The following is a 14,142-nucleotide window of genomic DNA, read 5'->3' on the forward strand; positions in this document are numbered from 1 at the left end:
CACAAGTCACAATTCATCAAAAGCAACAAGAAGAAAATAAGCTGTAGCTTTCAACTCAAAATACATTGGGAACTGTGCGCATTAGGTGATTTACGTATTAATGCTTGCAATATTTCGCAGTCTTTGTCAATTGTGTACAGTACTACCAGTGTTTACTGAGATTAATCCTGGCACACAAAAGAGCACTAACACATTGAGCAGGAAAAACACTACTCTGGCAAGACCTGTGCCTGGCCAGGGAAAATGACAGTAACCAGCAAAAGCAAAATCAGATAGACAGGATAATGAGTTTAATAAGAGGGATAAAAATTAGCATGTCTCTAGCTGCTGCATCCTTCCATGTATCCTCATAGCAAATGCCAAAGCCCAAGACGAACGATCTAAACAACAAAGATCTAATCAAATCTCTAAACACCACCATTATTATCTTTCCCCAGATCCTTTTAACTTCTCATTTCACACCTGGAAGAAGGTTTCACCTGATCTACTGTGCTGAGATAGCTATTCTGAATTACAACTCATTATCCCTTTACTAGGCTTATCTTCATGAGCTAACAGAAAATACTTTGAATGTACAACCAGCATTCATAAGGATAATCTGGCATAAGCAATGAAGCACAGAGACACAGTTACTATCAGGAGACCGCTTTCCATAAACATTCCATAGCCCGCCTTGGTACTAAATATTATTATTGGATACTAAAAACATAGACTCAAAAAAAGTAATTTCACATGCCACAGAACATTATCTTGTGTAAATCACTTTGATGATTTAGATTTTTTTTAAAAAAATCTTGACAGACTAATTTTCACCTAGCAGGCTTTACACTAGACCCGGTATTAACTGTCCTCCCTTAACTTGCACAGATCCAACAAAAACACAGACTGGCACAAGTTTTATATTTTAACCACAATTGCAGTTGTGTAGGTCCATACGTATCCAAACCAATTGGTGAGCTCAGCTGACTTGACAGTGTACGGATCCAGTATTTATTAATGACTGTAGAACTCCAAAAGCATAATAGAAATGTTTCTTTTCTCATTCATCACATTTTTCTCATTGTTATCCCCTGTATGGCATGATTGGACTGCAACAATAAAAAGAATTCCCACACCATCAGCCACATCTTTTGGGCCCCAGTACTCCCTCCTGGGAGAAGGTTGCTTAAAGTCACGTTCATCTGTGGTTTCACTATTCCACAGATATTAATTTGCTGTCGCTTATGCCCTTGCTAGTAACTCTCTGTTCCTAAGCTGCTAAGCTTCCTTTTTTGCTTTAAATCATGATAGATTAATGTAGTTAGGTAACATATGCAGCAGTTATTGCCATCCTTTAGATGTCCAGGGTTTTACAATAAGGAAATCTTCAGCAGTGATCACTGAATACTGCTGCTCTTCACCTACACTATGTGCAGGACTGTCAATCAGATGAGGAAATTGATCTGAATGAAAATACCTCAAAAATATTTTTTAAGCCAAACCAGGTTCTCAAACCAGTTTGCACCATGGACATAGAAATCACTGTTCTCTGTGGGGAGACTTCAATATCCTGATCAGCTACCAAGAAATTCAAGGGAATCTTTGTCTTCAGTTGGAATAGTCTACCAGGCACAAAACAACGGTTACTAAAACTGCTTAAGTCTGAACATTTTTCAGACCCAATTCTAGCTGAATGGAACTGCCAGAACAGCATTCAAGAGTGGTTTCTATCCTAGCCCTCAATTTGGAACACAATGCAGGCTAACCTTTGAAATTAAGACTTCACATCTTTCATTTGTGGAAAGAAAAAGGAGTAATGACTTTTGGTAAACGCATCTGGATTGTTACAGGGGTTACATCCTATTCTGAGTATGTAAAGATATTGTTACAGACTAGTAAGTGAGACTCAGATGCGGACTTCCTCTTCTGGATGTGATTTGCCACAAGATTTTCCAGGGGTTACATCCACTGCTGTGTCATCAGTGCTACTGCTAACACTGTCTTCCACGAACTCAGATGTGTTAGCAACAAATTCCTGAACATGCAGAACAAACTTAGTAGAACGAAGGAGGATGCTTTTAAAGCTGAAAGATATTTTACCTGTGTTCTTAATTAAGATATTCTTTTGATAGGTACAGAACAGAGGAAAGGAGTCAGAAGAACCCAACCAAAGGTATGCATTAGGGAGAGAATTAGTTTCACATGGTCCTATGAGAAAAGGATAACCAAGTATGAATGTTTTAGAAGAACTATATTAATCTCTTTGACGCACGACCTGCATTTTTAGTCATCGTCATGTTAATCAGTTAATACGAGCATCCAATTTCAGAGTATTTTGGGCAAGAGAAAGACAGAGATGTTTTACTGTTTTACTTTCTATAAAAATGTTCTTTTAATATTTAATAGGAGATATGGGTATTAGATATTATTAACTTTCATTACTTTTGTCTGGAAAATCATCTGTATTTAAATTTAGGATGAAACCCTCATCTTTCCTTTTTTTTCTTTAATGAATTTTACGTTAGTCTTAAAAGTGAATCTTGCATTAAGAACTTTTTCTAAAATGGTCATATCAACAGAACTAGTAGCTTCCATCATCCTGCAGTATTCAATAAGCTACATGCTAAAGCAATACAAAAAGGAAACACAGTTTGGCAATCAGAAAACAGTATGAAAGCCCAGAAAAAGATACAGATTTCAGTATGTCCTCATTTTAAAGCTCAGCTGACAAAATAGCAATGCCTGTAATTATGTACTGTAACTTAGACAATACCTGAAACCTATTGTCTCTGATGCTTTCAACTTCACCACCATCAGTTATAACCTTAAGGAACTTAACCTTCATTTTCATATCGAAGTATAAATGTGTACCCGTCTTAGGAAAAGCATTTGTAATTACCTGCATTGCTTTAAATATGCTTTGAAGTTGAATGAACAAATTTGTATTTTAACCACAGAAGCTTAAATACTAAATCTTTCATTTTTTTCTTTTTAAAGCAAAAATCAGACTTTTCTTTTACACTAATGGTGCAAAAAATAACAACTAAACAAAGAAACTATTTATACCTTCAAATGTTATGTTACAATTACGATTCCATAAAATTTGCGCAGCACAAACTTTACCTCAATCAACTTTCTTTCGTAAGAGCTGGCTAGTTCCTCATTGTTTTCTACTTGCTTTTGCTCTGGAATAGTAAATTCACCATCAGTGCTCCAAATGTTTGGCAGAACTAAAACAAAGAGATACCTCAAATTAAAATGTTAAATTACATAAATATCTAAGACAACCTGTTTAGAGTAATAGCTCTAAAAGAAACAGTTATTAGAAGTGTCAAAATAGGATGTAATATTAAACATTATTACAAGTACTAAAACACAAATGCTGCAGGGAGCTGTCTTGTGAGCACTATTTAGACAGGTACTCTCAACAGAAAAAAAATGCAAACTAAAAGCACTTGGCTGTTTTGTGACTACAGCTACAGCTATGTAGGTAGTAACTGCAATTCCTACCCAAAGCCTTCGAAAACTAAGCCTATGCTTCTAAGTCTTTTTTCTACTTCTCTTCCAAAATATCATTCCATATTACTTGCATAGACTACCTACATATCATAGAAATTACAGAAAATAGGGCTGGGAATGGACATTCCATACTTCATCTAGTATTTCATGGTTTTGCATAAAGCAAAATCAGCTGTAGTTATTTCATTCCTGACAGTTAATTGTCTAATTTATTTCTAGAAACCTCCAATAATGGAGATTTCATGCTTCCCTGCACAATCTATTTAAATTTAAGTATTCTTCTCAGAAAGGTTTTCTTGATAGCTAATCAAACTTCCTTCACCTGCCATTTAAGCCCATTATTTCTTGTCTTATCCGCAGTGAATGAACACTACAGTTTATTCTGTTCCTCTTCCTAGCTATCATTTATGTATTTGATGATCAATTTAAGGCCTATTCTAAGTAAGTCTCCTCTTCTCCAAGTTACACAAAGTCCAGTTTGACTTTTCCTCACAGATCATGAATTTCTAAAACAACAAGTTAGCACATATATAGAGTAAACAAGCTCTAATAAAAGAGAGGCTTAACAAAGGCTTTCACCATTTTTCAAAATCTAAACTATACATACAACCACTGTAAGGGAGATAGAAGACACCATAATTCATCTGACTAAATACTCTTGAGCCTGGGAACTGATTTTTGCTTTGAGGAAGAATATATATACATTCAGAAGTTTATTATTATTTTAAGTGAATTTTGAAAGCTATTTTAAGAGCTATTTTTTGTAAATCTTACTTGAAGTTCTTCAGCCAGAAACTTCTAAGATCAGCATGTTCATCTACATATTATTGTATCTAAGCAGGTTTGAAAAACGGTACACACCCAGCTCCTGCTGATGGCTGAGAAATCAGGATGCTCATTTATTAAATATTTAAATACCAATATCAAACTGCTCAGTCTATGGCAGTGATAACTCATTTTGAAAGCTGGTATGATATTCTGAACTCGACACAGTTCTGACTCTTGCGCAATTTATTTATAATCATATTTGCTGAGTGTTTTTCTGTTATTTTAAGTCACTGCAAGGCAAAGTATTATGCTGAGTTTCATTTATTATTTTAGGAAACTATTTAAAAGCCATACTCAATAGCATCTGATCTGATTATTGTAGCAACCATTGAGATTCTTCTCCCATTTATAGCCATAAAAATAACAGCAGAAGCTCAATTTATTTTGACTCTTTCAAAATAGTTTCACAGAAAGTCTAAACACATAGTGTTCTAAAATCTACAATACATTTAAGACTTTTGTTTTGATACCGTTTGGAAGAAGATTAATCATCTTTGAAATTACTCATTATGATAACATAGGGCAGCAGCGAAATTGGTTGTATGCAACAGTTTATGCCTCCTGATGAAGACAATTTCCTAACATTGCAGCAAAAGAGGACAGCTGGGAGTTTTCCGAGTTTAAACAGATCAGAACTCTCTGTCCCTATCTACATGTAAGGCTAGTTAGAAGTCAAGAACCTTAACCTATGAGTGTGTAAATTAACATATATAAGAAACCAACAAGAATTTTAACTTAAAATGACAAAACCAGAGAAAACAGAAGTTTCTTCATCCTATTTTCTTCACAAAATTGTCACAATCTCACAACACAGTAATAAAACAGCTCTTGTAAATATACTCTGTAATCCTTTTAAGCACGTAAACTAATTAAGAACAAAATGACTTAAGACAAGTTGTTACGGTCACTTTATGTTATACCACAATTGGAATTCAATAACTTGCCTTGAGTTACACAAATAGCTCTTTCTAATAATGCAAATATTCTTACTTATGAAGGCTCACATCTGAAAAACACGAATGCCTACGATGAGATACTGCAAGTTATGTATATAAACCATGGGTGCAATAGTTTCTATAAATCTGGTAAAAGAAATCTGGTTTCACTCTCCTTTTTTGAAGTGTATCTAAGCACATTAGTTCTCAGGGATTATTTACGTGCTCAAGTACTTTTTTGAGTTAGAGGCCCCAGTACTAAAAATTTCACATAAATCTCCAATGGCAGCTAAAAAAACCCCAATATTTGGTTTTATAGAAAATACAATGTGTGAAGTTAGAATATAAGAAAAATTACTACAGATAGTGCACGTAGCTGAAATTTATTCCGGTCACTAATGATAAATATTACAGAAAATTACCGTGAATTGAGTAAATATCCTTTGAGCGTAAAGCATACATGTATTCATTTTTAGAAATGTTGGTGCTGTTCTATCCCCCTTTTTCATCTATAAAATCTGACCATCCTATTCAGTTTCTATTCTTATCACTCACTAATTTGCATAATTTTAACATGGCAGAATATAGCTAGCCTAGGAATTTTTGTTTTCTTTTCCTATAATTACACTCATCATGGAAACTGTCAGTATCTAATGAAGGATAATTTCTGCTATTACAAGAAGCTTAACCAGTGGTTTTCATGAATAATGCTTAATATGAATCATTACACTCCAGCAAAGTCGGAAGTAAAAACATGTGTTCTCACTAACAAAAATCCTTTTAAGGATGAATGAAGTTTTTAAACTACAGATAAGTATAGTGACCAGCCCTTAAGAACAGAATTAATGTTGTATTCATTAATACAGCCACTTATATGACCACAATATTGACAACTAAAAAAAAAAAAAAAAAACCAAGAGACGGTGCCAATTTCTGAAAAGCCACCTCGTCTCTTGAAACACCTTCTGTCGTCAGTGGAAATACAGGTCCTACCAGAAGATGATTTAGAATCAAGACTCCAATTCATCCTGTCATGGACACTTTATCACCACTGGCCACTGAAGAAAAACAGGTAACAATGTTGATAACTCGTTATCTTTCAGATATAAAATCTGCTCATTAGAGCAACATAGCAAAGAAAGTGAAATGTCTGGTCTTAATACAGAGTCTATTACAAGCAGTCTGCAAATACTGATTTCCAAAACAACACCAACAGTATAATCTAGAGATAATAAATTTTCTCTCCTCAAAATAACTATTCTTATGTTCCAATATCACATTAATTCACAGATTATTTTTTAAATTAAATTTTCATCTGATAGCTTTTTCTGGAAAGTTTCTTGTTGAAAAAAGTAAGACTCATCTATAAGAAAATACCCTAAAAATAAGTACAAAAATCTACTTCGGTATTTTTCTCAAAAGGAAAAGATATCAAATATGTTATTTTCACTATTGGGAGATATTACTCTACCATGGTTGGAAGAGATGAATAGGGCTTATGATTATCTCTTGCTAACCCCACTTTCATGTAAATGATTTCATTTGTTTTGGTGAAGACTCAGCAAGGAAAGCAAAGACTTCTTGATTGTTTCTATTTCGCAGTAATTGGATAGTATGCCATCATATAACATTCTTCTTGTTTTAGATCAACCTGCATTACAAAACCATTCACACAACAGCAAATAGCCCAGTCAGAGCTGCATCAGGGACAGTTCTCATAGCAACAGTACTGTCAGCTCTTCAGATGCTGGTATTTTCCAGCAGGGGGAAGGCTGATGTCATACTGGGTAGCATGTGGAAGCGTGAATCATGTCCCCAGCTGCACCAGGATTGTTTTGTGTGGCTGAAGTGTTGGTTATGGACCAGGGCTTGCACAGGATTGGGTGGTTGGTTATCTACAGAGATCCATTCCAGGATCAATCAGGAAAAAAAAAAAAAAAAAAAAAAAAAAAAAGCAGATTCTTGTAAACCAGAGACATGGCTGTTCACTGCTTATTCTTTCATTGCCAGTTTTTATACAAGTCCAGGAGTCACTTCCATCATTGAGTTACTATACCTATGCCTCCAATAAACTGTCTCAATGGTAGCATACAGAAAAACAAACGCCGTGCACGGATTCCCCCCCGCCCTTCATTTTATCCTTACCTTCCACTGTTTGACCTTCTCTTCTGAGCATCTGGACAGCTCCTACATACTTCTTAAGTTGCACTTTTAGCACCTCATTTTCTCTGTTGATAAAAAGAACAGAATAAATAAATATTATTGTTTTCTCAAAATAAAGGCAAGTCCATTTCAACAGAAAAAAACATACTATCTGTAATAATAAGCTTTATCTAAGTTGTGTCATCAAGATTGGAAAAAAAAAAAAAAATTACTTACACATTAAATAATACATCAACAGCAGCATACCAGGAAAGCTAGTTTTCCAGGTCCAAATAAACACATCAGTGAAACAGATTATCTCATAATCAAAAACTTTTCATTAATTTTTTAATTTAGATTTTTCTATACTATGCTACATTGACAGAAGAAGAATGATACAGTCTATCTAAATCAACAGTGGATTAAAAAAAACAAGGATGGGATACTAGACAAGGAAATTCAGAATGGCCAGAATAAAATTAGATAATAATTTTACTAGTTTTCCAAGTATTTAAAGTCAAGCAAATAAGAATTCGGCTTTAGAAACAGACTTTATTGTTTTAACAGAAAATGCCAGCACTTCAGCAACAATATTCAAGGTCAAAGTTTTCCACATACCATTCCTAAATAAAAACCATAAGAGAAGAAGTGAGGTTAATCCCTTCGACTGTTGTATTTCAGTGCCCGTGCCTGTCTCATTTTTCTTCGGAAAGTACAAGTTTTCAAACCAGGTACTATCATAGTTCCGCCTAACGACATTAAGCACCTCAGTTTATATTTGGGCAGAAATAAAAAGGATTCAGTTAACTAAGTATGACAGAAGTGTTTATACGGAAGAAACATAACTAAAATGTGTTGCAAGTGAATTCATACCCTCTTCTCTAAAAAAATATCAGGGCGGAAATACATAGGTGCCTCAGGTGCAGCACATAACATCACACACAAGAAACCCACAACTGGTTAGAGAGAAGAGAGAACACGGACAACTCAAAATCATGCCAGAGGAGTGGCTCAAGCTCTAGGAATGATGAAACCCTAGATATGTAGCAGATTACAGGAAGCTGTAAACAGATTACACACAAAAAGTGTAATCTGTTTATATATGGGAGTTTATTTATGAATTAGAAGTATTCAGAAACACATGCAAATATGTTTGATGGTCCTTCTCATTCTATATATATACATACACAAAAAATACATATATATTATATACACACACACACACAAATAAACTGTTGTTGTGAGCAATGCCATATTTATATATAAAAACCCTAGACTGGTACTATATTCATATTTCTATGGATTTCAAATCAGTTTTCTGAACTATGTAACCTCAATTTTATTCAGTCCTTTAGTAGGAGGTTGCTAAACAATTTAGAAGAAACTATTGACTACCCAACTATCAATTTTTAACAAAGTCCTTGATGATTTTATGCATTTTATGATATTTTTCGTTTCCTAGACTACAAAGAACAAGTCAGTTTTTCCACTAGAGATGGATGCTGATATTCGGGGTAAGGAAAAAAAAAAATCAGAAACACAGTTTAATTCTATTTACTATATTAAAACAAGTCTAAATAATTCATTCACGAAAAAAAATTTATATGACAGGTAGACAAAAAGATTTCTCACCAGAAGTGTAAATATGTCTGCATGGAAATAACCGTATACAATTACAATATATTGAGTTTTAAGGATTCTCATGAAATAATCGTACACCATCTCATTTCTACATTTGAGAATAGACTCAGTGCCTTCTGTCTGTACTGAGACAGCATTAAAAAAAAAAAAAAATCCATTTTTTACTACTGTGCCTATTGACTTAAAATTGATACAGTAGAGATGAACTTCAGAAAGATTTCAATTCACTTAAGGTTTTTGATACAAGACTGAAATTCAAAGCAGGATACTATGGTCAGGTCACAATTTTCTAATATGCCTCTTTATCCTCTTATTACTTCTCATTCTTTGACATCTCATTCTCATTACTACTATTTAACTAGATTCCAAAGAGGGCCCATCCTGACATATATGAATTTATATAGCTCTTTTTATCAGAGCATGTTTAATAAAAAAAAAAGGAAGCACTCACTAAAAAGTCTTTAATGACTTCAAGAGGCATTCTATCAGATATTCATAGCAAGTATTTTATAGGAGGAGAAACTCCTGTATAGGAGCTAAGGGTCAGATTTGCAGAAATTCTTGTCCGGTTGTCCCAACAGTAGTACCCACTGTTGAGGATGTTAAATACTTCTACATGAAGGTCCCAGCGTTACTTTTACAACTTTTCCAAACTTTACCATCTAACTTGAAGCAAAACCGTCAGCCTGTTATGAGACTAGTGATAAACACAATGCTTTCAGCATCTTTTGAAGCACTGCAAACAATTCCACATCCTGTGCTGAAGAATAAGTGATAAGACTGTAAGTACTAGCTGAAGGGGATAAAGAAAAAAAAAAAGAAAGAAAAAACAAATCAGGCTGAAATACATGGGAAAACAAAGACAGAGAACTAAGCCGCTATAAGCATAGCCATCTCCAAAACTGCAATTATAACAAATTTTCCTGATCACTTCTCCCATGTTGATAAGTAGCTGAAAGACCAAGTGATAATATGTAATTTTACCCTGCATCAGCTCAATGACAGAGGATGACAATCTAGTATTCCTACAAATTGTTCTTTTTGCTCGAATGGCACAGGTCTAGTGTGTGTCGTTCATTAAGGTTTCTACCACTGGTGATTATTCATGCAGAACGATGATACAAGACATACTTTTCTTTGGTTGATTATAAAACTAGAAAACTGCACATTAAGAGCTACTCTGAAAAAAATACTAAGGTTTGAAATCCAATCACAAAAAAAAATTGATTTAAAGCATCCTATGAAACCAGAATTTAACACCTCCCCAGATCTCTTTATGATTTATTATTACTTGGGTACACATAAGCAGCAGATTAGCAGAACAACTTTGAAGCTTTATGTCTTCAAGACAAAGAAAAAACCACATGCATTTCCCCACTTTTTTTTCCTTAAGACAAATACAAAGTTAGTTTCTGATAGAGCAGATTTATCTCCAAAATCTCTCCAAAAGTATGACCAGAGAAATACAAACACATTTAAATACAGCAACTTATAAATGCCACACATCTGTAACAGCAGGATAAATTTTATTCCATCTGGAGCTTTTTCAAGCCACTGTAGGTGCTTCTCCATATTTCTATGACTATTCTCCAAAGAAAAAACAGATAAAGATATTTCCAGGTTCCAATAAACACTGTATTTATAAGCTAATGCAGTAAGGATCAACCTTTTCTACCAGAGTGTATTTTATTCTATAGCACTTTTATCCAGGGAAATTACTTAAGACTCAACTAAACTCTGTAGTTAGCTTTTTTGCTTTAGTACTTTTCCTGAGGATAAATCAGAATATTACAAAGTTATGTGCATCCACTCTCACCCATTAACAATGCCTTTGCTTAAAACCAGAGGAAAAATACAATACTAATTATGGTAATGAATCAGTACCTAATAATAACTGTAAGCAAAGAGAAGAGGAACGTAAGTACCAAAACCTTAAATGGTGATACATGAGTAACTTTTATCAATTTTCTACAATGGAAAATACCACCTCATAAAATCCCTAAAATTGTAAGTATTTCTATTGTCAGACATACTTGAAAATTCACCAGAAACCACTGTATGCATTCACAAGTTACAGGAAAAAATCTTAAGGATCCTACTAAATTCCTGTACTGAAACCAAAGTCAGAAAAAGGAAAATCATTCAGTAAATTTCTTTCAAGAGCATGCATATGGTCAGGGCTTGTTTATACAGCAATACTTGACTGGCAATACTAGTGTAAGGTATCCTTTTCGCCAAAGCTATAAAATAAAACATTAACAGTAAAGGTTTTACATTTCAATGGCAATATTTAGTGACACTGATCATTCTAATGCAGAAACAAAATATTGTTTTACTGAAAAGAAATTTTCTTTAAATATTTATTAATTGTACACAGCCACAGAACACCTTAGCAACAAACTTGCTTATTTATTATCTTTTTTGGAAAACTATCTGCAATGACAAGGAATGATCAATTACGTAATAAATGTAAGTTGTCAAATACCTTTAGTTCCCTGCCTAATTTCGAAGCAAAAATAATGACACTTCCTCTCAGTTTTATTATTTAAAAATTAGCATTTAAGGAAACCCTGCCTAAAAGAAAATCAAAACTGCTGTAAGAATGATAATTTTTTTTTAGCAGCATAAGACTAGTTCACATTTTAGGAAACATATATCTGACTTTCACATATATAACGAATGAAAAGATAGCACGCACTATTACTGATAAATGCATATCCTCACCAACAAGTTAATTCATGCCAGGAAAAGTCGGAACTGTTCCCTAAGGACTCTCATATCGAGAGGATGAATGCAACAGGGTAACAAGCAGCATGTTCTCACATCAAAAGGAGGACAGCATGGAAGAGAGATGTTATTCATATGGACCACAGCAGTGGAGCAACCCCCTTCTGGGACTTCTGCTGTATCCTTGGAGGAGGACCAAGGCCTTGCAGGTAAAATCTCCCCCACCCTCCTAGTGCTCCAACATCCCTTTTAAAAACTGTCATTGTGGGGGAACAAGGGGAGCTGAAGGAGGTTGGTTATTTTCCAGTAATGTCCACAAAGTTTCTGCGACAGATAGTTATGCTTAATGAAGCATATATACATACACCAAGCACAGTTAAGGTCTACTATGCAAGTGAAATCAGATGCATCTTACGTTCGTCAAAATAAGATTTCTGGCTGTTAATACAAATGAATACCAGTAAGAAAGTGCTTTATAAAAGCTGACTTCCAAAAATTTTATTAAAACATTAAAGAACAATATACCTTTAAGTTATGATTTTTGTTGCAGAGGAAGAGGCCTTATAGGACTTATTTTCCTATACCTTAACAGAAAAAAAAATAAAACAAAACAAAACAAAACAAAAACCACAACACAACTGCTTGTTGCAAAAGATACAAAAATTCCTCTAGGGCTTCTGTAAAATGAGCATGGTAAGAAAAGAACTTGAAAAGGAGTAGTTTCTCACGTATCTCAACTATAGTGGCCTGAAGCATACTGTAATTAAGTTTCCGGCACAAACATCAGCTACTAACAAGTGCTTTCTGTGGAGCTTACTCCCAAAACGTGTCTTATTTCTAAATTCAGGCTTACAAAAAAAAAAAAATCCAACAGATGTCTATGTCTTGATAAACATTTAGTGTTTTAGAAAATCCTATAAAGGTACCAAATCTCCAAATAATAAAAAAAAAATGCATGAATCCTGAGAATGAATTGAAATAAATAGTGTACTGCAAGAATATGCAGAATCTATATACAGAGATTGGGCTAAATGACTTCCAGAGATGCCTTCCAACCTGGATTATCCTATGATCCCGCTTTTAGGAGGTGCAAGATCACAATTAATTGTAATCATATGTACCCTAAATGAAATAAGAAAAATGAGAACTATTACTCATAGAAGTGGAAGTTGAACTATATACAATATAATGAAATTATAGTATAAAACCAATCTCTGAAAAAACCTGTAACGAGGAAAAACGTGATAAATTTAACTGCTTGTCATGAAAGACAAACACCATATGCATGATAAACTGAAAACTATTCTCATGATAGCTTCACAATATAGACTGTGTTCAGATCTAAATTATGAAAGGGCTCTATCTTAGCATTGATATCACATCTGAAAAAGCAAAAAATGGCTTTGTGGATAAGAAATATAAGGAAGTTGTTTATCTCATGAAATAACATAACTTGTGACATGTCACCAACTAACTAAGCAGGGGAAAAAAAAAAAATCATTGAATACAGGACTATTCACATTAGTTTTCAAATGCAGGGACAAGAGATATTTTTTCCTCCCTCTAAGAAGCTGCTTAAGGTAGGTGATGCAATCATTTCAAGATGCACAACACATCATTTCACCCATCACTGAAGCGCTATCATAGAATCATAGAATCGTCAAGGTTGGAAAAGACCCTTAAGATCATTGAGTCCAACCGTTAACCCAGCACTGCCAAGTCCATCTATACCATGTCTTCAAGCACTGTATCTATCCATTCTTTAAATACCTCCAGGGATGGAGACTCAACCACTTCCCTGGGCAGCCTGTGCCAGTGCCTGACTGCCCTCTCGGTGAAGAAGTTTTTCCTAATATCCAACCTAAACCTCCCCTGGCGCAGCTTGAGGCCATTTCCTCTCATTCTATCACTCGTTACCAGGGAGAAGAGACCGACCCCCACCTCGCTACAGCCTCCTTTCAGGCAGTTGTAGAGAGCAAGAAGGTCTCCCCTCAGCCTCCTCTTCTCCAGGCTAAACAACCCCAGCTCCCTCAGCCGCTCCTCATGAGACTTGTGCTCCAGACCCTTCACCAGCTTTGTTGCCCTCCTCTGGACACGATCCAGCACCTCAGTGTCCTTCTTGTAGTGAGGGGCCCAAAACTGAACACAGGACTCGAGGTGCAGCCTCACCAGTGCCGAGTCCAGGGGCACTATCACCTCCCTGGTCCTGCTGGCCACACTATTCCTGATACAAGCCAGGATGCCATTGGCCCTCTTGGCCACCTGAGCACACTGCTGGCTCATGTTCAGGCGGCTGTCAACCAACACCCCCAGGTCCTTTTCAGCCAGGCAGCTCTGCAGCCACTCCTCCCCCAGCCTGTAGCGTTGCCTG

At 35.2% G+C, this 14,142-nt stretch overlaps 1 protein-coding gene across 3 annotated transcripts in view; it reads right to left on the reverse strand.

Annotated features, from left to right (window-relative positions):
* Positions 1-14,142, reverse strand: part of LOC309591075 (sorting nexin-29-like) — a 131,791-nt gene that overhangs the window by 72,734 nt on the left and 44,915 nt on the right. For all 3 annotated transcript variants that reach the window (XM_082312826.1, XM_082312827.1, XM_082312828.1), the window contains exons 14-15: positions 7,407-7,489; positions 3,103-3,209 (exon numbers count right to left, since the gene is read on the reverse strand). In XM_082312826.1, the coding sequence (XP_082168952.1) occupies positions 3,103-3,209; positions 7,407-7,489 (190 nt within the window). The remainder of the gene's footprint in view (positions 1-3,102; positions 3,210-7,406; positions 7,490-14,142) is intronic.

This window comes from Platalea leucorodia (assembly GCF_965183815.1).
Source record: "Platalea leucorodia genome assembly, chromosome: 5".
In the NCBI taxonomy this organism is placed as follows: Eukaryota; Metazoa; Chordata; class Aves; order Pelecaniformes; family Threskiornithidae; genus Platalea; species Platalea leucorodia.